Source organism: Gadus chalcogrammus, chromosome 4 (genome assembly GCF_026213295.1).
Source record: "Gadus chalcogrammus isolate NIFS_2021 chromosome 4, NIFS_Gcha_1.0, whole genome shotgun sequence".
Lineage (NCBI taxonomy): Eukaryota > Metazoa > Chordata > Actinopteri > Gadiformes > Gadidae > Gadus > Gadus chalcogrammus.
The window spans coordinates 27,377,122-27,404,637 of NC_079415.1; the positions used below are offsets into that span (position 1 = coordinate 27,377,122).

Consider the following 27,516-nt stretch of genomic DNA (forward strand, 5'->3'; position numbering starts at 1 on the left):
AAATATCTAGCTTTTGTGATGATGACATCACCTTTGGCGGGTCACATCTTCACCCAGGGCCCAGAGGAAGTCAAGGAGACCAACTCTAACCCTGCGTTCACACCAAAAGATGCAAAACGTTGACGCGCGTCGTGATCCCATTCAAAGTGAATGTAGAGACGCGTTGCTGCTTTGCTGCCGCAGCATTTGCTGCCGAGAAAACGGGCAGCAAAACTTGATTTGCGGCGTGTCAAAATCTGATTTACGGCGCGGCATGCCCGTGCCCGCTGCCGGGCACGGGCGAAGGGCGCGTTCACGTATTTTGCGGCGCATCAAATGCTGCTCGAGTTGAAATATTTCAACTTTTGACGCGCGTCAAAAGTTTGACGCGCCGCAAAACTTGATTTGACGCGCCGCAAAACTCAGGCGTCAACGCGTTCGGGCAACAAATGCATCTTTTGGTGTGAACGCAGGGTAAGTAGGCCTATACTAAGAGGGTGAAAATAAACAAAATAAAATTACACAGAAAATCTGTTTAATTTACGACTAACTAGCGCTTCACGCAGCCTTCACCTATTTAATATTTATATAATTTCATATCTATAAAAATATATAGCTGATAAGAATTAAATCCTTGTCATTTTTGTCATGAGATGGACACATTTTGATCTTATATAAACGTTTGCCAATGGTAGTTTGTTCACTAGTAGGGAGTACATTTTTTCATTAGGTAGCCTCTAGTGGCCTTACAGTTGTAGACAGTTGCTTTTGCCTGCAGAAGTAGGACAGTATTTATAAGATTTAAAATACCCTGGATGGATTGACTCAGATGGACGTCTTTTTTCTCTTCAGAAACTTTCTAGGTCCGATACTTAAATAAAAAGCTACAGTCATAATAGTCCAGGTTTGAGGCTTAATTCATCAAGAAGTAAAAATCCATAATTTAGTAAAGGAAAACAAGCAACAAATTGTGTTAGATGACTTTTATGGTTGATTTCAGTCCCAACCACAAATATAGTATTGACATTTTCAAACATATCAGCCGATTTCCAATGGATCCGTTACTGTCAGTCATCCATCTTCCATTGAAATAAATGTATTGAAAGGCAACACTGCAACCAGTTGTGAACAGAGCATTACTCAATTACATTCAACATTTGTCTCAGCATACTCCCATTTACATAAACTTAAAAATATTATTTTTTCCCTGATGCAAGAATAAGAACTAAATATTAGTGATTTTAGTTCTCAAGAAACTCTTAACATCACAATAAAATGCTACTGAAAAACATTTCCATATAGATTGTTGAGAATTCAAGGGTAACTCACTCTCGCTCAATCTCTTTGTTAAAAGTACAATAACAATTACAATCCAAACGGAAACTCAAATTGCAGAAATGCATGTAGGACGATAATTGTGTCTTGGAAAATCTCACTTTTTGGCTGTGCTTGCTTAAAGGCTTTTAGAATAAGACAACACAGGCTTCACCAACTCTAAGGACATGCAGGCAACATCATGGCCAACAGGAGGTGCTGTTAAACTTGCATTTACACCCAACTTATGGGTAGGTACAGCTTGTTCTAGTTGACCGTGACATGGCTTAGCATTTAATACATTCATCAGGATTATTTTAGAGACCTGAACCAAAAATTATGAAAGATTTTCCTCACCTGAGATTGAGATCAGAACCATAGCAAGGCACTGAAAACGCACAATTGTCCTTGAAAAGATTTAAGTGAAAAGTAAAGTTTTCACTGATCTTGAAACGTGGTAAAGGCACTTAACAAAGCAGCAGCCAGCTATGAAGCCATTTCGCGTAACAACAACACCTTGATGAGGTAAATAATAATTTGAGGTTGTGTAGTTGGTTTTTGTTTCATTTCTTACACCAGTGTCTATTACCAATTGGTTTGAAAGAACTCCCATACCCGAGAACATCCTGGTTCCACTTGTGGCTTAGAAGAGCCGCATGTTCTCAAAGCCCAACTCTTCCGTCATTACCGCAAGCACTGTTATAGTGTAGCACCGCCACTCTTGTATGAAGGCAGAGATTGGCTGAGTGGTTTTACATGGGCGTCTCGTGGATCACCAGGTTGACGTTGGTGGTGCTGCCGTTCTTGCTGCTGGGCTGACTCTTGTTCTCGTAGGCCTGGGAGCAAGAGGGGGGAAGATTTTGAAATGTAAGCGTTACTTTCTTTTACACACTAGTGTAAAAAGAAATCCCTTGTTGTCATCAATATGTGTGACCAAACCCCATCAGAGCACTCAACTCTGCAGTTATTTTTGTCGGTTTTTAACCTCTTAGTAGACCTTGTATAATATTATCGATCAGATTTTGACACTACAGGCTGCTTTTTACGTGTGCTTGTTTGTTGTCTTGTACGTTGTCTGTCTCGGTTTCAGTGCCCTAATGCGCGGTAGTTCGCACCATGCAAACATAATTCCTAACGGAAAAATTAAGTTATATGAATTTTACTAGTGCCACGTTGACTGGCCCTTATGTTGAAATGTTCCTTTGTACAATGAAAACATTAGAACAATTTATGTGCAAAGAATGACGTTAGCCGTCAGCATGTGGAGCACCTTCCTTTAACTGTTACGGTAGCATTTACCAGACCAATTATAACATTGAAGGAAGACTCGTGAGGCACAGAGCTGAGTCCTTTTTTTCTGTCTTTTAACTAAAAAGCTCAACCTCAAAATTCCCAATGAAGCCCGATCAAGATGTCACTCAGTGTGTCCTGCATATAGCACTTTGGCAACTATAACTTAGCAAAAATACATTAAAGTCCAATCTTTACTGTTGAGCAGAGATCTTGTATGTCCGAAACAGTTAGTTTTCAGGGCATTACTTTGTTCATTTTTTCATAAAGTTGGTAATGTGTCTTTACATATGGTAAGTTATTGCACTTTTTAGATTTTGTGCTTGGATTTTCCTAAGTTGCAGGTGTCTTGAGATGAAGTGTCTGATAAGTGTCTCAATGAGGACCAGCAGCACTCACCTGCTTCGCGGAGGCCAAGAGGTCCTCTGCCTCCTGCTGGCCGGTCTGCTGCACCATCTTATAGAAGATGCCCTCGGGGTCTTGCAGGAGGGTGTAGGGCGCGTCGTAGGCCTGGATCTCCCCCGCGTCGAGCACCTGGACACACAGTGGCCTCTCAGGTCAAAAGATGCTCCGTAACGACAAGTAAGGAACACCAAAGCAGAGCTGCCATTATTTTTTGTCCTCCTGTTGACCCAGCTCGGACTTTTGACACAAGGCATTCTTGAGTTAGATTATCTCTGATCAACAGATTTCCAAAGAAGTTTGCGGTTCACCAATCAAAAGCCCTCAGGATTGCAAGCTCCAACCATACAGCACGGTTAGTACTAAGGGTAACTGGTCAAGAGCCAGCATGGGTGCTCAGCAGACTTAGGTTGGGGGCACAGTAGACTTAGGTTGGGAAGAGTAGTTAGGAACGAGAAGGTGTAAGGAGAGGCTGGAGGAGGGGTGAAGAAAGTGAGGAGGAACTAGGACAGGGAATTGAAAGATACAGTTGGGAGGAAGGTGGCAGAGTTAGGAAGGAAGGAGGAGCAGTGTTTTGAGGGAGAGGAGAAGGCGAGGGTAGGAGTTAGTAAAGGCTCCAGGTGGCAGGGAGGAGGGGTAGAATGGTGTGGTTACTAGAGGAGAAGAGGGTCACTCACCATGATGCGGTCGCTGTCTATGATGGTGTTGAGCCTGTGAGCGATGGTGAGCACCGTGCAATCTCTGAACTTTTCCCGGATCGTCCTCTGGATCAGCTCGTCCGTCCTATGGACGGCGAAATACAAAACTCAGACTTGAAGAGCAACAGAAACTAAGGTGGAGCAACAGCAGCAACCCCGGTGGTCAAACACACTCTACTACAAGCGCAGACTTGTACCTGGGGTCGACGTTGGCCGTGGCCTCATCGATGATGAGAATGCGGTTCTTCCTCAGGATGGCTCTGGCCAGACATACCAGCTGCCTCTGGCCCACGCTGAAGTTGGAGCCCGACTCGGCCAGTAGCGTCTCCATCTTGGCGGGAAGCTCCTCCACCACAGACTTCAGCTGAACCTGCACCCGGGGAAAACAGAGAACCAACACATGGAACCACTTCCTTCAACACACGGAACCCATTCCCTCAACACATAGAACAACTTCCTACAGAACACATAAACACTTCCTTCAGTGTGTGTGTTTATAATGCAACTGGTATGGGGACAACATTTGTTCCAAGGTTGTGAGGAGGGGTAGAAGGGCTACTGACCTCCTGCAGAGAGTTCCAGAGCTCTTCATCAGAGTGCTGGTTGAAAGGGTCCAGGTTCTTCCTCATGGTGTCAGTGAAGAGCACAGGATCCTGTGGAACCAATCAGAGGAGAGCTCAGCAACAGACCATCCAGAATCATGTTATGAGCCGGCCATCTCCTCCCAGAAGCAGGAGGAGTACCTGAGGAATAATGGACATCTTCTGGCGCAGGTCGTGGAGGCCGAGCTCAGAGGTCAGTATTCCGTCCACGTAGATCTTCCCCTGGGGTTCTGCCAGGCGGAACAGGGCCGACACCAGGGAGCTCTTCCCAGCACCGGTTCTCCCCACCACGCCCACCTGAAGGACACACGGAGAGCACAACCAATCACACTACAGATCAGAACGGGTCATCCCTGGATGTTGCAGAGTTGTGGCCGGCAGTCAAACCATGATGTCCCACCTTCTCCCTGGGTAGGAACGCGGCGTTCATGTTACGGAGGACCACCGGCCCGTCGGCGCTGTAGGAGAAGTTGACCCCGTCGAAGGTTACCAGGCCTTGGCTCGGCCAGTCAAGCGGGGGACGCTTCTCGGTTTCCCATGGTGCTTCGCTCTCCAGCTCTGTGTACTCCATCACTCGCTCCACGGAGGTCATCTTAAGAGAGAGAGTTATGTTTTAAACTCAAAAAGGGCCCCAATTTTATATACAGTATACTTAAATGGACATCACAAGTAGGGAGTGTCGGCTTGAGTTGGAACAATCCATCATACACCTGGATGGTCACTCTAAATTGACTTTACAATACAGGACAACAACGCAAACGCATCGTCGCATTGGTTGACCAAAGACTAATGGTGCGATCCAGATGCCTCGGACACCAGCCTTCCGAGTTGCAATTGTGACGTCATTTCCGGTCTGGGAGCACTTATAGCGTTCCGGTTCATCTTTGTGATTGTGACTCTAAATTGGCTAGTCGTTGTTTATTGTTAGCTACATTAGCCTCTTCAGCAAACCAGATCGAAAACAAACAACACAACTTTACATTGTATTGCACACACAGCAAGACCCTGCAATGCATAAATTCCGGACCTGAATAAAGTTGCAATGTAATCAAGTGTGTGAGAGCATTTAAAAATCACCATTAAAATGACATGATACAAATTCAAAGAAAATAAATGTAGCACTTCAGTGGCCATTCCACACGGTATTGATTTAAAAACCATTGAACGTGCTTGCAGATCCCAACCACCAGCACAATGATTGGTCGAAACAAATACGATTCGAAAGTATACCCAGATATGAGCTTGTTGACCATCAGACTTTAGAATAACCGCAGTGAATCTACCCACAGACTTACCAAGTTCTCCACTTCCGCTGACTGCCGGACTCCCCACTGGAACATCCCCATGAGGGTGATTGCGTAGGACAAAGCCAGCCCCACATCCCCTGCACCTAGGTCTAACAGAGGAACAAAAGCATGACATGTTATGCCACCAACAAACATGCATTGAGAGAGCTCAGGCCAGTCATTTGATGGGCTTTGATAGCTTTTGTGTTGAGGCACCTCAATCCCAAAAGGATCTTCTTAAACCCAGACCCTATTGGTTGAGAAGGGATATGAACCTAGAACCATGGAAGTGCAGAAGGGGAATTTAAACTGGAACACAGGAGGGGGTTCGAACAGAGCTTTCTTACTTTCTCGGAGCAGCACGCAGGCATATATGAGGATGATGACAAAGACGGCGCACAACAGGTCCAGGCGCATGGCGAACCAACGGGAAGAGGTCAGGAACAGGTACCAGGTCTCTGAATGCAAATGTTAAACTTCGTATTATAGCAGACAGAACACACCAAATCAGTCACGGGGGTTCACTTGGCCGATTTGATCTGATCTTGATCTTGATTTGTCTACGTTTAAATGGCAGCCAAGAGAAAAGTAAGAATTAATTTTAGAATTCGGTCGTGACCTAAAACAGTCACATGATGCTTTTGTTTGATTTCCAATGTGTCCAATACACATCTATCACAGCCAATCGTGCTATAGTACAGTGATTCCATGGCATCAGAGAAAAGGGGCGGGGCACCTGAGTGCAGGTCCTGGTGGGCGTCAAAGACGTTCTGGAAGCGCTCCTCGGCTCTGAAGGCCCTGATGGTCCACAGGCCCTGTAGCGAGGAGGACAGGTGGGAGAACACGGGACTTCGAGCTGCAGGAAGGAGCACAAGGAGCAGGAAGTTGACCTCACACAGGGCAGGGAGGTAAACCCCCTTTTAGAAGATCATATCATGTGATACTTGAATGGTAAACCACGTGGCACTAGGTCGTCAAGACATTTGGGTTTTAACTTAATGTTTGACAAGATAGACTGGTAAACATGATGGACCACTGCAAAGGTCTTCGCTTTAACAGACATGGAGCCAAAGCAAGCATGGGGGAGACTTACTGGTCCCCTCAAGTCGCTTTATGTCCCTGGAGGTTTGCAGGAAGTAGCGGCGGAGGAACAAAAAGATTATGAGGAGTGGTACGACCAGGATTAAGATCCAGGGAACGACCATCGCCGAAACCACAATCACACCGATCGTCTGCAGAATGACCTGCCCGAGACAACACAGAAAAAAACATTTACTGCATTGAACCTCATCTTTGCATCTGTATCTTTAACCCACAAGTGACGTTAAACTAGATTCTGATTGGTGCACCACATGCCCGTGCAATAGAAATAACACTAACAGCATCGGTTAAACATCTTCCACCAAATCCACCAAAAAAATATGCTCAAAAGGGCCGTAGAGTCTAATAATTGACCAGCATAATTTAATAACATTATTCCTACAGGTTTCAATGACCAAGGGGCCGATAACCTCAAGGTGTACAAGGCAATGTTTGAGAACAGTACCTGGCAGGCGTCCACAAAGGTGATGGGTAGCAACACGTCCATCTGGCCGATGTCCTTGGAGAACCGGTTCAGAACCCTGCCTGAACCACACAGAACAAATGCAGAAAACCACATCAGGACGAGACTCTCTGAGAAATGTCCAACGTCAAACACACAGAATTAATATCATTCCTACAGCCATGTTTATTTTTCTTCATTGACTAATTTTTTCTTTCAATTCACTGAAGCACATGTTGTGGCAACCCCGGTCCCAAACCTCCTGGCCAGGCGGCCCGAGGGAGAGGTGGTGGATGGTGTATACCGCCGATATCCACCAGTCGGAGCCGTGAAAGTTTCTCTTAGATGAGAGAACTGGGAGCACGAGAGACCCAGGAAACCTCCAGGACCCGATTCGGGCAGGCCGACAAGTTGGTCTAGCGGACCTTTCCCAAGCGTTCCCGAGGGAGCCTCACGCAAGGACTACACTCGTCGCTGAGGAACGCCCCGCCGGCACAGCAGCCCAGACGGGAGCAACCTCCCTCTCCGGGAACAAGACCAGCCCGGCCGGAGAGACAATTAGCAGTGACTTCTCCATGGCTCATGGAGCCATTTGTATTATTTCCGTTTATCCCGTGTTGGGCACCGACCCCCGGGTTTTTCTGTTATACATTGAATAAATACCTCTTGTTGGCTTTGAACAGACCTGGGCGTTTGGTAAATAGAGACATTCCTCGAGTCGCCACAATGTGTATGAATGAAGTAAAAAAAATACACTTTTTACACACACACACACACACACACACACACACACACACACACACACACTTTAGGAAATGTATATTTACCAATATTTAGATATAACCATTTCATTTTAATCAACATTAGTTTTCCCTTATTAAACAAAACAATCACAAATTTTGGATTTACATCTTGACATGAATCACTCCATCCAGATTTCAATAATAACAAACTTCTGCGGTGTAAGCAGCGGGGTACACACTCTGCTTCTCCTACCGATGGGGTTCACGTCGAAGAAGTGCACGGGCGCTCGCAATATGGTGTCGAACATGCGTTTGTGCAGGGTCTCCGTGCTCTTCACCAGCACATAGAAGAAGAGCATTGCCCTGACGAGCCCAAAAAGAAGCGTGGCTGCAGTCAGACCTGAAAACACATCAGCACAGTGTTTTGCATTGACCCTGAGCCACAAATATATACACAGAATATGTTTTATTTATTTATACAGTATGTTTCATCAATACAGTGTCCCTCTGAACTTCAAAACATACAAATGAAAAAACAAAACATTTCATTTTTTATGTGAAACACTACACACACTTTCTGGACACTCGCTGTGAACACATTTCACAGCGAGTCATTTGAAGGATAAAGTATCTTCCCGTTACTCTTAGCATTGGGTTGGTTTATATTTATGTCTGTCGCAGAATCAGAATAGTCAATGTATATTTAAATGACTGCTTGTGTCTATAGAAGTGCACTGCTGTACCTTAATTAAACTGAACCATTATTTATGGCATGAGCTACACCTGGGTTTTTACTTACGTTTCCCTCTTAATTCAGGGTCACCAATCTGAGTTTCTCCAAAGTGACTAGACAGACTAGTGAATTGGATGGATCACAGCAAATGGGATCCATCTCATTAAGGCGAGCTGTGTTTGCCATCTGTGTGCTAGCTATGTTTGTGCTGTGAAAAACAAAATCGTTGTTTTTTTTCCTCACCTCCGTATATTCCCAGGTAAAAGGGTATATCCAACACCTCGGTGGCGTTGGTGATGTAGTTATTTATGTCTGCCGTCAGGCTGCCTTGCCTATTGGACCTGATGAAAATAAGGTCACAAACCCATTGTTATGCCTCTTTTAATGCTGACCGTCGAGACTAGAGCCAAACGAGATGCCTATTTACCATCCCAGTTTCTATTGATATTGATTCATCTTTAAGGTTTTTAATCATTAATTCAAGTTGGCTGTTAAATCTAAAGAAACAAATTTAAATGCTTATATACTTACCATTCAGACAACCACAAGTCCTGAAGGATGTAGGCCACCTACATGGAAGAAAAAAAAGTTATCATTACAAAAAAAACTTTTTTTATTGACAATTCACCTACCAGATACCATTCGCTAGATTCTGCTCATGATGTATTCAGAAATTTAGCACAAGAATATGAATGAATTCTGAATGTGCTTTCGGCACATAAAACACTCCTTGTTTCAAGACTTCTTTGGATTTTGGATGGGCTCAAGAGATGGAATACAAAATGCATGTGCTTGGCAAAGGCTGGCAGTAAGCATTTAGCTTACCTGAGCGACTATGTTGACCACAAAGAGCACTACCAGAACAAAGATGTTCGCTCCAGCACGCAAGTACTTGTAGTACATGTCCGTGCTGATAGTCCCCTGCGATCGGCCCTCCTCCACAGCTGTTTGGGTATGTTCTGCCTTTAGAGATGAATTAATAACACTGTTACTAGTGCAGCGGCTCAGATAGTGGCCCTAATGTAGCAGCTAATCTACCTTCTAAGCAGTGGTAACATTTGAGGCACAGTGTTCCCATCAATAGACAGTGTTAGCGTAAGAACAGTGGGGAGCGTATCTAGGTTCCCCGGGTCCTATGTTCCCTGGGTCCTATGTTGCCTGGGTCCTATGTTGCCTGGGTCCTTTGTTGCCTGGGTCCTATGTTCCCTGGGTCCTATGTTCCCCGCTTTGTATGTGACCAGGGAACATAGGACCCTGTGAGCAAATATTTTTTCTGTAGGATGGTAGGGGCAAGTACCGCCTTTTTCGCCTCTGATTCGCCTGTGATTGCTGTGATTGCCTGTTAGAATGCCTCTCCTCCGATTGGTTATGGTTGGGGTTAGGTTTAGGGTTGACCCTCACCCTAACCCTAACCATAACCCTAACCCTTTGCATCCGGGGAACATAGGACCTGGGGAACATAGGGATGACCCCAAACTGTGTTAGCATCACAAGCAAACACCGCTAGTGTCAAGATATAAATGCTAAGCATCAAAGAGACTGACTAAGCATCAGAACATTTTGGGACTTAGTTAGAATCACTCTATATTCCTGTCATGTGTCGCACGATTTACATTTTTAAGAGAGTTTTATGTATGTGTATACTATCTGTTAACTAACAACACTTTGTTTTTGTTTCTATGTTTTCACCTAACCTTTATCCTTTGTTGCTGCTCTATGTGCCTTCAATTGCTCCCTGGGGACAAACAAAGTATTTTGAAATGAATTAAAAGTCCCACCGGCAGCTGGTCTGCTTCTTCATTGGGCGAGGAGATGGAGGAGACTGTTCGGCTGCGTGCCAACTCCTCCAACTTCCCCTCCCCTTCCTCCTCGTGTTTCAGCAGAGAGGTGAAGTCCAGTCCAGACCTCTGCAGGTCTGTATACCCCCCCTGGGCCACCACGTTACCCTGTGATGGAGGCACCGCAGGGGTTGACCAACGTTTCACATTAACATCAACAATAACATCATCTGGCTCTCACTTCCCATAACAAAATCTATTTTTTTGTCTTCTCTTACTTTCCATGGAAACCCGAAACCTATATGCTATTCAGCCTAGATCAGTTACATTTAATTTGAAAAACTTTTAATAACAAGCAATACATGGCTGAACAGAGAGAGAAACTCAGATCACTGATTGGATTTGTATTAACTGGATTTGTGCATAGAAAACTAGCCAAACCAAAATATGGTATGTACTGATGTTGATGATGGAGAATCATGGACTTGGTGTGGCGTGGCAGTGTTGGGTATTGGTGCATGAAGCGCTGGTTCACCACCATAACTTATCTGTTTGTAAATCATTATCTGCGTTGGTCTTAACTGGTAGCTAGTGCCTGAAAATTATGTGCAAAACACGTCATAAACATCTCAACCACCCAAATCATAATTGCAATTGTTTTTTAATGAGTGGCTGAACGAAATACACCATAGTTTATGTGAATCCACAATAATCAAAATATTTTATTCATCAATATTACATTGATGTGTCCTGTCTTACAGTTGTTTTTTTGTTTTGTTCCCTTCTCAAAAGGGTTAAGGTTCGGTACCTAGGCATAACAGACGTTTAGATTAAGTTAAGAGCTGTGTGTGTGTTTGGTCTGGTTTTGCCATGCATGAGCAAAAATGACGTGTGGACTGCTCTGTGATTTGACAGGGGAGGAGGGGTCGACAGACCTCCTTGAGAACCAGGATCTGGTCTGCGGCTTTCAGGTACTGCAGCTGATGGGTGACCAGGATCCTGGGCTTGTCCTTCAGAATACCACAGATACACCTCGAGGGACGGACACACACACACACACACACACACACACACACACACACACACACACACACACACACACACACACACACACACACACACACACACACACACACACACACACACACACACACACACACACACACGTTGAGTGCCTGAATTTGTTTAAATTGTGTCCAAAAGACAATGAAATATAGGGCTGAAACCTTCTGGACGGTTGGTGGATTGGTCTGGCAATGCGCTCTGCGAAAGACTCTAAACAAGAGTTGATCCAAAAACTTCCTCTACACAGAACGTGCGGGATATTAGGCTACCAGGTAGAGTGAATACGCCATCCCGCACAGGCTGCCCTACCGGAGCATTTCAAAACTTCCAGCCAGAGTTTTTTGCTTCTACCGCAGATATGTCAATTCAAGTCATACACTACAATTCATGGACCTCCCTCAGCCATCTCCTCACACAAGAGGATGGGCCAGAGGTGTTGTCTTTCAAGGTAAAAAAAAAAAGCAACTACTCAAGATATACTGGTAGAAGCATGCTAGTGCAAAAATGTGTAGGATTATCATTAACCATACAAGAGGTTTTTTTACTTTTCAAACAGGTGCTTCCCGACCTCGCCATCCACGGCACTGAGAGGGTCGTCAAGGAGATAGATGTCAGCATCCTGGTACACAGCTCTGAAACACACACACAATATATATATATATATATATATATATATATATATGACGGGTCCGTCATATCAGTGGCGGCTGGTGGTTTTTAAAGTGAGGGAGGAAGGACTGCGCGCTTGGTTGCCATTGGCCTGCTTGCACTGTTGGTGTATGGTGGCATAAGAATGTGAGACTCAAGTTGTTTCAAGGTGTTTTGGTGAACTACAAAATAGCAGGGAGGGAGTTATGTCAATACAATTTATACAAAGCCACCGGTGGCATCACTGTAATTTGAGAAGGAAAGGATGCAAAGCATATTAGTCAAATCAGGTCTACTATTTATTTGTAAAAGTAAATAAAAAAATATGGGCCTATCATTGGGCCTAGATCTCGACGGGTGTCAAGATCACGTTGGTGCTCACCAACGTGATCTTGACACTTGTCGTGGCGTTTGGTTGCCCTATCAAGATTTACCACATCAGTGAAACCATGAACAGCCCACGTTGGAGATTTGCTATTATTCATAAGCAAACAGGGTCAGCAATAAAGTCGATTGCTTGTAATGCTACCAGTAAGCCATGCGTACCTAGCAAACCATGTAGCACTCACAACACTGACGTTGCCATTACTTCTGGTCACCTTGATTTTGGGAAGTGGTCTACCTCTTTCTTTGGTCGCTAACTTAGCACTGTAACTCAATGAATGGAATGCTTTTTTTAATAAGACGTTAACAATGTCCTCCGTTTCCAATGTTTCCATTGTGCATTTAGGATCTCGCTATCGCAGATTTCACTTGCTCTGCGTCTCTGACTGAGCACCGCGGCAATGCAGACCGGGTTTGTTATCGACAGCGTTGCCAGATTGGGCAGATTTCCCGCCGAATGATAATTTTTCCAGCCTAACATGGTTAAAAGTAGCCCAATTGGGTGGGAAATCTGACCAATCTGGCAACACTGCTCAACATCCAGGGATCCTGCTTATTGGTTCATAGCGCAGACGGATAGATTTTTGCGCGAATCAGACCCCTTAAGGTCCCACCCACTCAGAGGAGGAATTTCCTCCTCTCTCCCATTGAAGACCATGTTATCCACCGGCCGCCAGTACTTTCGGGGAAATGAATGGGAGTGAACGGCGGCTTCCGGAGGACGTTCCTCCCTGAAGTAATTGTCAATAGGCGATAGGGGGTGCTAATGTCCCTTCACCCAGGGAATCGAACATTATATATTCAAAGGCAATAAAGTAGTCATATTTAAGGGCATTAATTCATTACAATAGTCTGGGCATCTACATTTTTTATTCTCAACAATGTTAGGGAGGATCTTCCTCCCTCTCCTCAATGGAGAAGCCTCCACTGATATATATATATAGATATATATATAGATATAGATATAGATATAGATATAGATATAGATATAGATATAGATATAGATATAGAGAGAGAGAGAGAGAGAGAGAGAGAGAGAGAGAGAGAGATATATATATATATATATATATATATACACGATTTAGCTGATGCTTTAATCAAAGACTATTTACAGTGAATTCAGAATAGATACTGTAGTACTACAGTACTATAGCAGTTAAAGATGTGGTACTACAGTACTAGATCAGTCAACCCTGTGGTTTGGAAATGTTTTTTTGTCATAAAAAACGGTCATAAAGAAACTGCCGAATCAGGACAAGATAGTCATTTAGTGAGGCCAGGGGAGTCGGTTACATTGGTTTGAACAGTCAGGATGGTATCGTCCTTTAAGCTCCGCCCCCTGGGTTCACCTCTCCAGGGTTCAGCTGAGGTGAGCATCAGACTCACCTGGCCAGGTTGACGCGAGCCTTCTGCCCCCCACTGAGTGTGGCTCCCCGGTCCCCGATCAGAGTCAGGTCCCTGTCTGGCAGCAGCTCCATGTCCTGGAGCAAGTGGAAAAGAACTTCAGCAGCAGATCTCACGGCTGTAAGATGTTGTATCAGGACACAACTGCGACAAAATTGCACACTGTCACGTTATCAAAATAAACCTATATTTGTGTCCCGCATTGCACGGAAACATGGCTTGTAGCACTGATTGCATCGAGACTAATGTTCAATGTCATTTGGATTTACGTCCTGGTGTTAATCTAGGGGTGGGAATCTCTTGGCACCTCACGATTCGATTCCAATTATGAGGTCAACGATTCGATTCTGAAGCGATTATCGATCAACAATTTTTTTTACGTCATTTCCATGCGTGATTTTCAAAAATATATCTATACATCTGGGTTTGCTACTCAGTTTGCTAATCACTTCCTACTTTTGTGATGATCATTAAAGACATCAACAGATGAATTATCTTATCTTATGTTTCATAATTAGATAAGATAGCTTTTCACAAATATGACTTTCTATGAATAATGCAATAATCAATGCAGCTTGCATTACAACACAATATGGAAGCATGCAAAAAATAGGTTTCAGTTTTATTTTATTTCTAATCTTTCTTTTCTATCTCATTAAAGGAAAAGCTGCTCTTGAATTAGAAGGAGTTCTTGTGTCTGGCTGTGAGATTGCACGCATGCTATGCGTAGGCTGAATCGCAATCGTGTCAAGACAAATCAGATTGGCCAATACACACTGAAGATAAATTCAATAATTTTAAAATTACAAAAATGATCCCTCTTTGGCGAACAGAATGCTGCAGCAGGCAACATTCCGATTATTAATTTATCTGCATCGAGACAGAATCGTTCTAGCGAGAATCGCGATGCATCGTAGAATCCATTATTTTTCCCACCCCTATGTTAATCCGCATTAAAGTGCCTGAGATTTAGTTAAAGAATACATTGAAATTATTCAGTGTTAGGATCGGGTATTACCTAGGCTGGGTAATCCTGAACAAAACCTGGTTTGGGCTCACATGGCAGTTTGGATACTGGTTGCCCCTTTGCATGTAAACATACCGATTGTGAAGGATCCTTAGGCCGTAGTGATGAGCAATGAGACCATCATCATCATAGCACTGTATGAACATGATAATTAGTATTGCAATGATTTGAATCTAAATATCCTAGAGGGGTTGTCATCAAGTCCCAGAGATTGAGCCAGGTTGTCAGGGTGCAGGCCGGACCACTCACCCTCTTCAGGGCGCAGGCCCGCAGCACCTTCTCATACTTGGCGGGGTCTAGCTCTTTGCCGAACAGGATGTTTCCGCGGATTGTCCCGGGGAACACCCAGGGCTGTTGGCAGGCGTAGGTCAGCTGCCCCTTCACCTTGACCACCCCCTTGTCAAGGGGCAGCTCCCCCAGGATGGCACTCAGCAGGGAGGACTGAGGGAAGGGAGGGAGGACAGCTGTTTCAGTTGGAATGGTTGCACTGCTTCCTCGACAACCTTTTAAAATATGCTCTAACCTGCTAGGCCGAATGACTGTAGCATTTCGGGGTTTTGGTGGTAATAGCATTCTTAAAACAGTTAAAAAAAATACTTTATAAATGTTATCCTTCGCCAGCCACAATGGAATAATGTACCTAAAAAGCAATTGTTCTAATACTTAGTTCTCATCGATTTAAACAATTGGCAGGTACTCAAAATCGGTCATTAGCTGGTGGCAGGTATTCATTTTGGACCCTGTTCCCACAGCTTTGGGATTGAGGAGGGCAAATTTAAAAATCCGTAATAATGAAGGAAAGGAGCCCTGACCTTTCCGGCGCCCACAGGTCCAATCACCGCCACCAGCTGCCTCGAGCCGACACTCAACGAGACGTTCTGGAGGGAGGGTGCGTCTTGGTTCTGCACAGGGGAGTTAACACACACACACACACACACACACACACACACACACACACACACACACACACACACACACACACACACACACACACACACACACACACACACACACACACACACACACACACACACACACACACACACACACACACACGTCAACAGCTTCATTAATTTATAAGGGGATTTGAATCGCTCCCAGAGCACAATGCCCTGAAACCCCTCGATAACTTGATGGCCATTAGATGTACTTTTGTAAAAAGAAGAAGTAATAATGGTTGAGGGTCACAAGACAATGCTGGAACTATCATTAAAGATTTTCTAACATTAATACGAGTTCGCAAGTGTTGTACACTTCTTTGTTATTTGGATAACCGATCTGCTGTTGGTGTTATTGCGCATAACACATCAGACTCTCGTCTCTGGTATTTCCACAACCAGACTCTTTGTGGGGGTTACTACTAAGTACATGAACCACGACATGGAGGAGAAAGGGATTGTTGCCCGCGAATGTCTCACGCTTGAGCCCCGCTTCCCGCTGCCGAGGGACCACCGCCTCGGCGCTGCCCGCTGCAGGAGAAAGCAGTGCCTAATAGGAGTGTGAACGGTTACAAAAAATTGTTAACGGTTACACAACCCCATTTTTTTCGTGTACAGGTTTAACCGTTTAATTAATGATTTCTTTATTTTTTTTTTTAAAGTGGACCGCAGTCGCGCTATAGGGGGATTATTTGTTTATCAACACGGCGGATGCCGTGTTGATCGCAAAAAGAAAATTTGTTTGATAGGATGTTGTTAATTAGGATGTTGTCAGCTTACTGGGACTAATTTCAAATTATAAATATGTACACTTTATGTTGGAAGTATAGACCGTTTCCAAACGAAGTGAATGGCGCAGTGATTATTCTTCAAAACGAGAGCTGGTAAATCGTGAACCATGAATTAAACTGTAATCAGACAATGCGGTTATATGCTGTATAGACCCTAGACTATCTGTGGTATAAAGGCTGGGATGAATTTCGAATTATAAATATGTACACTTTATGTTGGAAGTATAGACCGTTGCTATTCCCATTGAAACTAATGGCGCGTTGATTATTCTTCACAACGAGAGCTGCTAAATTCTAAAAATTTAATTATCTGTAATCAGACAACGCGGTTATATGATATATACCCTAGCGCAGGGCTATTCAATTGGCGGCCCCTGGGCCGGACCCGGAGGTTAAAGCGTATTTAAACTAAAATGTGTGTTACAGCATTTTTAAAAGTTTGCTATAAGCTGGAGACATAATTTGAGTGTAATTTGTTAGAAATGTCCTCTCCATCCGTCTCTCCACCTATTAGTGAGTGACATTTTCTGTGAGAATATCCGTTCCTAGCCGCGCCCGCCTCTGAGCTCGTGGCTCATTTCTGACTAATCAGGGCATCTTTTCCCTGATTGGTTTGCGGGGTCGGTCTTGTCAGTCCATCACATGAGTTTGAATTAATAATAATAATAGTGGATTGAATTGATATAGCGCTTTTCTAGACACTCAAAGAAGCTTTACAGTGAAGGGGGGACCTCACTAACCACCAAATACTAAACAACAAGGTTCCACTCTATAGAAAAGTAGAGAGCAGAGAGGGAGGGGACGTTTTGGCAGTTTGGTTTCAAAAGCCTGCCCTCTTCTGCTCCCTCGCTCTCTTTACAAGTCTGGCATCTTACTTACAGCACCTTTAACCCTTCCCTCTAGGCCAACACCAGGGAACAAGAGGTTTTGCTGACCTTGTCCCAGTAGCAGACGAGTTCCTGGATGATCACAGAGGCATCCTTTGGCTGGCAGAACACATTGGTGTTCTTGGGCAATTCCTCTAGATTCAGGAAGGTCTGCAATTTACCAAAATAAAACAGACAAACAGGTTCAATAAAAAGACAAAGGAACACATCAGTAAAATTATTAAATAATACATTGATGAATAAAAGGTGTGTACATTACAAATAAATGTACATTTAGTTGACTTTTATTGAAAGCGACTTAGAACCATTCATAGACACAGACGTACATTATGCACAATGGACAAATCATTTACTCACTTAAAGCATTAGTCTAAAATAACATCACACATCCTGACTTCTGTAATGCAACATGACTCCCCCCCCCCCACCCCCTCATATACAAGCCAAACTGTGATGATATGTCAGAGAGCAAAACTATTGGAAAATAATTATAGGTGAGGTAAAATTTCGGATAATTCAGAAATATTTGTTTTCTGCTGCCAACAAACAGCAATTTTATTCTACCGTCTAAATATTACGATTTCAAATATAAATCATATTAGCTCCTACAATATGTATTGCTCTGGAGCTACCGCTAGCCGGCGACTCTGGTTCATTCCAATTCACTTTGTTTTCCAGCTGAGCAGAGCCTCTATCCTAGCCAGCGACCAAGATGCCATTCCCTAATCATGGCCTTCTTTAAAAACTCAAATATACTTGAGTTTAGATGACTCAACAAATAGTATCACAACAAAGGGATGCATGGGGGAGAGGGCAAGAGAGTTAGGGAGATATGCAGCTACAGGGAGGTGTAGCGTCACTCATGGCCACGCAGTTTGTTTGCCTTCACAAATGTGCGTGTCTGGGGTCGGGTTTAAGTGGACATGCCTCTCTGTGTTCATTCATACATAATTACAGAGCATCACATCCAATGTAATTCACCAAACGAACACAGACCAGCAGACTTTGATCACAAACTTTGAACGCAGACTTTGATCTCTGTTGAAAAATGAATGATATATTTATTTTTCTGCTCCTCCATTGAAATTGCACTCGTTTTATACACTACAACTAAAAGTGGTTTAAAAACAGTCGCCTACACAAGTGAATCTGCGGTTTAGGAGAGGCCTGCCTCCAAACAAACTTAAGTTAATCTTCCCCTTTGCTCAGCTTTTTGGTTATTTTATGAAGAGAACCTTGGTCCCAGCTTATGACCCAAGCCCTAAAATGCACTCGCACGGTTTCCTTTATAGCAAGTGGGTCGAGCAAGCCATAGACATTCTATCATTAAACATGATTGGTAAGCCTAACCTGTTACACAGACGATGACAGTCTTTTCTGATTCACTGAGAATAAATAAGACTGGCTGTGGTAACTTTTCTTTTTTAAAGATAGATAGCTATTTTATAGATAGATATAGAGATAAACTGAAAACTGGTTACCAGCCAACTTCCTTAGCCACTGCCACCCCTCTTGATTACATGTGAGCATGCTTTAAGCACCCCAAAAATCCTCCAGGAGGTGTTTAGACCCATCAGGCTCCTGATGGCCAATCAACCTCACACCTGGTTGAGGAAAAACATGGGGGCTCCCCCTCACCTGGATCCGTTCAATGCTCACGAGACTCTCAAAGAGCCTCTCGAGGGCACTGGGGAAGAAGAGCGTGACGGTGAGGCGGATGGCGCCATACAGCGACACGGTGACGAACACGCGGCTGGCCGTGATGGTGTTGCCCAGCATCACGTACACAGCGAAGGTGAGGAGAACGATGATTTTGCTGGCCGAGAAGAAGGTGGCCATGTTTGCGGCTCGCAGCATGGAGCTCTTCATCAAGTTGACGATCTCCTCCCTATGGTGGGGACAGGGGGGGTAGAGACAGCATCTTGTTTCATCTCCACCGTACACCGTATGAGCACACACTATACGTTGGGCTAAGTGTATGACGGAGCTTACTAGAGTTGGTATAGTCCGCTGTTGAAGTTTACATCCACCCATCATGCATCTGGGACACACACACACACCCCCCCACACCCACACCCACACCCACACACACACACACCATTTAAATTATTAAAACCTTACGTTCTGTACTCCGAAACAAGGGCCGCGAAGGGCTTCTCCCAGGCGTACATCTTGATGATACGCATGCCGGTAACCACTTCGTTCATGGTGCGAATCCTGTGGTCGGTGAGCACCGCCGTCCTGCTCCTGCAATGCATCATGGGTAAAAACGTTATGAAAACGTTAACGTTACGTGTATTAGTGTGCAGATGAAATACCCTTAATTGAATGAAATAAAAAGCTCAAGGTATAAAGTTGAACCCAGTTTTCTGTCCATTTCTATGTTTAGACTTAAAGAAACACAGATATCACTTACAAAAAGGAGAAGAAAAAAAAAAAGGAGATTTCTTTTATTTATGGAATGAGTCAGCATCACCTGGGCTAATGTTACAATGCATGTGATGTAACATTTGACACCATTGAAATGGTCAATAACACTGCGACAAAAAGTTGTAAGTTCAACTTTTTGCATATCATCAGTGAGGCCAGGCAATCGTTTACAAGACGCGGTTGACAAACTGTGGCTAAACAGAGTCAATAGAGAGTGAACATTCACAAATTGCATGTCGATATTACGAACAAAAATATAGATGGGTTGGTAATCGTTTTGACCAAAAAAGGAATAAAAAACCAAAGCTTTGCTCAGCCCTCACAGTGGGTACTGTTTGAGAGAGTGAAGTGAAGCGAAATGCCGTCATAACACAATACATAACAAACAAGTCGACTCCGCACGTTTGCCGTGTTAATTTGAATGAGCCGTCGCTGGGTGAAGAGCACACAAGTTACCGGTAAACTGAGAACATCCTCCCAAACTGGGTTTGCAGGGGCATCAGAAAGATGAGGAGTGCTATTCCCACCAAACACGAGGGGCCGATTTCTCCCCACAGAAGGGCGACCACCACCGCTATCTGGATAGGCCCCACCCACAGGTAGTGCAGGAAAATAGTAAGCTGGAGAAAAGTAAAAAAACAAAATCAGGAACAGCCAACCGCCGTGCATCAAAAAGGTACAAAGGCCACCAAAATACTCCACACTAGTTTCCAAGCTCACTAATTATAATGTAAACCGGGACGTGAATAAGTGGGACGGTGTGGTTGCCAGGTACTTGCCAGGTACTTTCCAAACTATTACGATTAACACGCCGATGCCTAGAGGAGAGATATCTGGAGGTGTTGTCAAGTGTGAAAGACTCTGTTGGCCGTTGGCCGTTGGCGTTCAGCTCAACTCCCAAGTCAAAAGGTACTGGGTTCGATCCCCTGATGGCCAGAATGGTCTACCAGAAAATTAATGCAACCGTCATGATTGAAGCAGAATTTATAAAAAAAATAAATCAAGAATAAGAGAGGACCTTTCCCTGGATTTAAAAGGTGACATATTATGCCACCAGGTGTGAGTGCGATTAGCCATTACTAGCCGTTTTGAAAATCTGCCTCTTCTGATACCACAACCTAGATGACTGATAGATGAGCAACGTTTGCCACATTCCACTGGGTAGGCTGGTAGACTGATCTATCCAGCACACGTCTAGGTGGACACGCCAACTTCTGTCAGAAGAGGCAGATTTTCCAAACAGCTTGTGATGGCAAATCACACTCAAACCTGGTGTTATACTAGGTCACCTTTAATGAGCGATGGGTGAATGGGGTCCAGTCTACCTATAGGCAACCTTGAGCAAAAGGCCCCAACCCCCAACAGCAAAAAAAATAAAACGCAGCAACATGAACTAGGATCAGTAGTACCAAACTGCTCTAGTAGCAGGTAGGAGTTAAGAATCCAGCAGATTTAATGTCGTGCGTCAACATTCCCTGCAAGTTAGCTTGGTTAAAAAAATTACTAAATAGAACAATTGTAGTCAATCATCATGAAATAGTTATTATTCAAGAAATAAACAGGGGACCATGGGTTTAAACGGGTGATTTCGCGAGAAGGATTCATGAATAAACCAGCCCTTTCCCGATCCCCCTAAAAAATACCTAATTGCTCAAGCTGTGGGGGGTTGGTTTTACTGTATAGAAGTAGTTATTGTAGCTAGACAGAAATCGAAATGCTATACTTTAGGCTAACATCTTGGCCTAACCATCCTGGTCGGTGGAGATTTCACATACATCGTCAAACTTGCTGACGTCGTTTGAGAGGAGGTTGACAATCTGACCCGTGGTCGTTTTCCCTCTGGCCGAGTTGCTGAGACATAAGGCCTGGAAGGAGGGAAGAACAGCATTAATGTTTAACACACTCCGGGGTCTTACCTTGAATAAGTTACCAAACCACGACCCTGACCAGTTGTGAACACAAATCTTATCCTTTAGAAACATTTACAAGAAAAGAAAGTATCTCTGTCTCCCCACCCAGTTCACAGTGGTTCCCGAATTCTCTCACTCGCTCTCTTTCTTCAAATCCTTTTAAAAATTGAAAAGGCTTTATCCTTTATATTATAGAGTAAGACAGGGAGGTATGGGGGAGATAGAAGGGAAGACATGCAACCAAGGACCACGGGCAGGAATCGAACCCCGGTCGCAAAGTAATAAAAAAACATGATATACTAATAAATAATAATTTATCTCACGAAACAGCTCACCTTCGCTCAAGTCCCCTGCAGCTTTAGCTCACTCCCTAGCCAACTGCAGGTAATCTACAGCCACTTTCAAGCCCCACCCACTCAGCCCAAGGCCCATCGAATAGGCTCACCTTCCTGAAGATCATGTTACACATGGCCACCCGTATCTTCATGCCCGCCTTTTGGGTATTGAAGAATAATATGTGATGCATCACCGCCAGCAGAAGGATGCACAGGGACATTCCGAGGGCGTAGTAGCAGGCCAGCTCCAGACCGTGGTAATCATTGGGGTCATAAGTCTCAAAGTAGCGCAACAGGTACCCCAGCAGCACCGGCTGGACAATCTTGGTCGCCTCCTGAGAGCAGAGAGTGGTTACTTTCAGACGATCCGTTAAGTTACTTTCAACACGAATCTTCGAGTTCTCACCGAATGTTCAATTTACAGAAAGGGAATTGAAGTTTGGATAGAGTTTTGTCTCCCACCCCTTCGCCTTCGATGCGCCGCAACCCCCCACCCCCATGCGAGCCATCTGAAAATTAGCCCCACGCTTTATCGCGTCCAAAATCGTGATAAAGCGGAAAAAATAAAAGACTCACAAATTATGAGTACATGAGCGCAGTATCGGGCCCGAGTCCAAGTACTGGTATCTGTAACAGTTCATCCCTACTTGTATGCATCTATTTTGAGACGCCCAACATGTGCTTGAATATTTATCTGTTTGAGTGTTAGAAGGTGGGTATAACGTAAATATCTGACGTCTGGAAGATTTGCAGAAGTAGCAAGTCAGAAGTACTAGACTTGATAGCATCAACAAGAAATAAAAGTTTCTCAAGGTGAAATAAAACCTAAACAAAATTAGGATTAAATAGCTGATGAGTCAGCCTGCAATGTGTAAATTACCTCAATGAATGTGAAGATGCCAAGCAGTGAATAGGATTTCCAGTAGCAACGGATGACGGCTTTGCAGAAGCTTGGTTTCTTCAGCTCTTTGGCACTCTTCAGGCACTCTTCATCCCAGTAGCTGTTAAATGGGGTTAGATGGGCCTTATTCACTTGTGCGATTACAAACTGCTTTTGTTGGCTAAAAAGCTATTAGCCTACTTCAAATGTTACTTCTTCTTTGTTTTCATCTATTGTCACTGTTCGTTGGGTGCCAAATATAACAATAACATGAGTAGAAGATTATTAAGACAGACAGACAGACAGACAGACAGACAGACAGACAGACAGACAGACAGACAGACAGACAGACAGACAGACAGACAGACAGACAGACAGACAGACAGACAGACAGACAGACAGACAGACAGACAGACAGACAGACAGACAGACAGACAGACAGACAGACAGACAGACAGACAGACAGACAGACAGACAGACAGACAGACAGACAGACAGACAGACAGACAGACAGACAGACAGACAGACAGACAGACAGACAGACAGACAGACAGACAGACAGACAGACAGACAGACAGACAGACAGACAGACAGACAGACAGACAGACAGACAGACAGACAGACAGACAGACAGACAGACAGACAGACAGACAGACAGACAGACAGACAGACAGACAGACAGACAGACAGACAGACAGACAGACAGACAGACAGACAGACAGACAGACAGACAGACAGACAGACAGACAGACAGACAGACAGACAGACAGACAGACAGACAGACAGACAGACAGACAGACAGACAGACAGACAGACAGACAGACAGACAGACAGACAGACAGACAGACAGACAGACAGACAGACAGACAGACAGACAGACAGACAGACAGACAGACAGACAGACAGACAGACAGACAGACAGACAGACAGACAGACAGACAGACAGACAGACAGACAGACAGACAGACAGACAGACAGACAGACAGACAGACAGACAGACAGACAGACAGACAGACAGACAGACAGACAGACAGACAGACAGACAGACAGACAGACAGACAGACAGACAGACAGACAGACAGACAGACAGACAGACAGACAGACAGACAGACAGACAGACAGACAGACAGACAGACAGACAGACAGACAGACAGACAGACAGACAGACAGACAGACAGACAGACAGACAGACAGACAGACAGACAGACAGACAGACAGACAGACAGACAGACAGACAGACAGACAGACAGACAGACAGACAGACAGACAGACAGACAGACAGACAGACAGACAGACAGACAGACAGACAGACAGACAGACAGACAGACAGACAGACAGACAGACAGACAGACAGACAGACAGACAGACAGACAGACAGACAGACAGACAGACAGACAGACAGACAGACAGACAGACAGACAGACAGACAGACAGACAGACAGACAGACAGACAGACAGACAGACAGACAGACAGACAGACAGACAGACAGACAGACAGACAGACAGACAGACAGACAGACAGACAGACAGACAGACAGACAGACAGACAGACAGACAGACAGACAGACAGACAGACAGACAGACAGACAGACAGACAGACAGACAGACAGACAGACAGACAGACAGACAGACAGACAGACAGACAGACAGACAGACAGACAGACAGACAGACAGACAGACAGACAGACAGACAGACAGACAGACAGACAGACAGACAGACAGACAGACAGACAGACAGACCTTTGCAAGGTCAACCCCAGTGTTTCTGAGCGGAATTCCGGCAGCACGTTGTACAAGTCTTCTTCTTCCAGGGACCGTTTGTAACCGATACGAAACAAGGGGTTCAGCCAGCTGGTGACAGAAGAGAATTTAGAGAGACTAAAATCATAGTAGACTATTGGCTACCGGCTTGTAAGATACAGTGTGGTCATTTATGGGGGCGTACACATTTCACAAGGTTACAACAGTGCACTAAATGCTTTGGGAATCATAAAGAAAAAGTAAATAAAAAATCGTATTATAAAAAGAATATGGAGAATAAAAAAAGTTTGACACGTCAGGGAAACCCCTTAAGCAGCGAGTAAACATAAACAGGTTAAAAACCAGTTGCACACGGGCCTATCATAACGAAAGTATGTAAATTACACTTCCTTGAGCTGACTTTCTTCAATAGAAAGTGTGCCACCCATGACATCACCTGAAACAAGCAATCGTTTGGGGGTGTGATATTGATTAGCACGTGTGTGCGTGTGCATGTGTGTGTGTTTAGGGCTAATCCATTGTGCAGTGTTTCCCCCAGCACTGTATGGTTAAGGCGGCTGCTGCACTGTATGGTTAAGGTGGCTGACTTAACAACAATAGCCTTGACTACCAATGACTACCAATGTATTGAAAAAATATATAGGCTATATAATCATAATTTTGGAAATGATTCTGCATTAATAAAGTACAAAACACGTAGGGAAAGAAAACATTTTTTCCATCAGGTAAAAAAAAATAAAGATAAATAATGCATTGCATTGGTAATACTGATAATGCTTTTCGAATGGAATTGAAAAGGCGGCAATTGGTGGTTGTATATATTATTGCGAACTGAAAACCTCACCGAAGACCGCAGGACCAACAGATAACACCCCCCCCCCCCCCCCCCCCACACACACACACATTCCTGGGGGGAACACTGAATTGTGTAATCATTAAAATAACATCCTAAATGTGTTTGTTTGTCAAGCCTAGGGCATCGTTTCAAGAACCTGGTAAATAGCAGGTGAGCTCAGAGATAGACCTGCCCACTACTGCAGTGCAATTCCAAATTATTTCTATCTTCTCATTGTTTTTTTTGCAAAGAACAACATTATATGGGTATCCTATACTACTAAAAATTGGGATCCACAGATAGAAATTAAGGAGCAAATTGACATAATGTTCAAAGCCTGCAGAGTAAAAGTAGTCAATACAGTGAGTGTGCTGTCTAGTAAACTTCACATTTAAAAAATGTATTAATGTATATACTGCTATTATACACGTTGTATTTATCACCAATCAAAAAACACCATCTTTGGATATCTGAAATAAAAAATTGAAACTAACTATTAACATTTGAATTATAGTCAGATATCTGAAAGGGGAGTTTTTCCTATTTTGCAGATAACCAGAATGTTCTTTCTGGATATCATTAGTGCAACTGCGGATATCTGGAACCCAATACACATGCATGGTAAAAGGGGCGTGGTTTGAGCTCGGACGTTGAGGATGTAATAATAATAATAATAATACATTTAATTTAGAAGTTATGTAGCTGAGAAGTTATGTATGTGGATATCTGAAAGTTATTTTTTACTTCGAAGAAATTAGATTTCAGATTTCGTGCAATATACATGACGTCTATTAAATGTTTAAACGGCTTTATCAAAACAACTATTTGGCTTTTGACCGGTGTTGTGTCGAGATCTGTTTCCCCGTCGAGATGTGTTTCCCCTAGTCCCAGATAATGACTGTCAGGATGCGTTCCCCCTGTTCTAAATGGTCAAATTGAATGATATCAGCCTGAAAATCACAGCACTTATCTGTTGTGGGGAAATAAGTCAGCAGTATGAATTTGAAAGATGTGTGAGCCTCCTTTCCTATGGAACAGAGGGCCTTTTCGGGTAATTTCGGACGGGGGCGGGGACTAGGGGAAACACATCTCGACGGGGAAACAGATGCAGATCTCGACGCAACACCGGGACTGCACCGCTCAGGTGGGTGCGAAGAGGAGTGACATCAGACCTCCAGGAAACCGCTATATAGAGTCAGAGTTCTGGTTAAACACGACCTCAACTAACACTGTGACAGTGTGCATGCTATTTGCGTGTAGGCGATACATTGTTATAACTAGTTGTATGACTCAGACATGCTGAGCCACTTTAAAAGTCATATAGATAGTCCCGAGTCCTGTATGGTCTCAGTACCTTAGTCCAAGTCCTGTGTATCTGGTCTAAGTAACTTAGTCCAAGTCCTGTTTATGTGTGTCTAAGTAGTCCAATTATTGTATGTCTATGGTTTGAGTAGTCCACGCGGACCACGTCCTGTATCTCTATGGTCCAAGCAGTCCAAGTTCAGTATGTATACGGTTTATTACTTCCAAGTCCTGTGTGTCTACACACTTAAACAGACACCGCGCCACAGTTCTTATCGCTAAGACGTGGTTATGTAACCAGGCACGTTTTAATTTCAAACATTGTTTCCGACTCACCAGAAGAAAATCTTTGAGAACCAGTTGGCCGTCGCCGCTGGGTTGATCTTCTCTATCTCTTTCACCTGAACTTGCTCCATGGCTGCAACTCATTCGGGACCGATATCAGTACGCGGTGTGGGAGGTGACGCTCCCAATTAAAGCCCACCGAGAGATGCGTGAGTCCTTCTCCCCTTGGAGCCGCCGCATGCCCGCTCTGGACGCCGGGCTGTGTA

General features: G+C 44.1%; 1 protein-coding gene across 1 annotated transcript; it reads right to left on the reverse strand.

Annotated features, from left to right (window-relative positions):
• Positions 1–669: 669 nt before the first annotated feature.
• On the reverse strand, positions 670–27,516 carry LOC130380265 (ATP-binding cassette sub-family C member 4-like). Its single transcript, XM_056587413.1, has 31 exons — positions 27,302–27,516; positions 24,808–24,918; positions 23,068–23,188; positions 22,298–22,522; positions 21,718–21,807; positions 20,399–20,562; positions 19,634–19,759; positions 19,151–19,400; positions 17,561–17,662; positions 15,709–15,798; positions 15,146–15,337; positions 13,852–13,946; positions 11,979–12,065; positions 11,304–11,400; positions 10,369–10,536; positions 9,416–9,553; positions 9,122–9,159; positions 8,834–8,931; positions 8,111–8,257; positions 7,118–7,197; positions 6,665–6,815; positions 6,308–6,427; positions 5,919–6,029; positions 5,581–5,681; positions 4,686–4,877; positions 4,427–4,582; positions 4,247–4,336; positions 3,881–4,053; positions 3,663–3,768; positions 2,983–3,117; positions 670–2,129 (listed from the first exon to the last, which is right to left on the reverse strand). Exons 1-31 carry the CDS (start codon positions 27,379–27,381, stop codon positions 2,046–2,048), a joined length of 3,918 nt encoding a protein of 1,305 aa, XP_056443388.1. The 5' UTR covers positions 27,382–27,516; the 3' UTR covers positions 670–2,045.

What these genes read in the sequence shown, in the direction of transcription:
- LOC130380265 (XM_056587413.1), bottom strand. Translation starts at nt 27,381, where the DNA reads ATGGAGCAAGTTCAGGTGAAAGAGATAGAGAAGATCAACCCAGCGGCG. An exon ending in GTAACATGATCTTCAGGAAG is followed by an intron (nt 21,808 to 22,297) that starts GTGAGCCTATTC and finishes CCCTCCTTCCAG; the next exon opens with GCCTTATGTCTCAGCAACTC. An exon ending in CGTTCCTACCCAGGGAGAAG is followed by an intron (nt 4,583 to 4,685) that starts GTGGGACATCAT and finishes TGTGTCCTTCAG; the next exon opens with GTGGGCGTGGTGGGGAGAAC.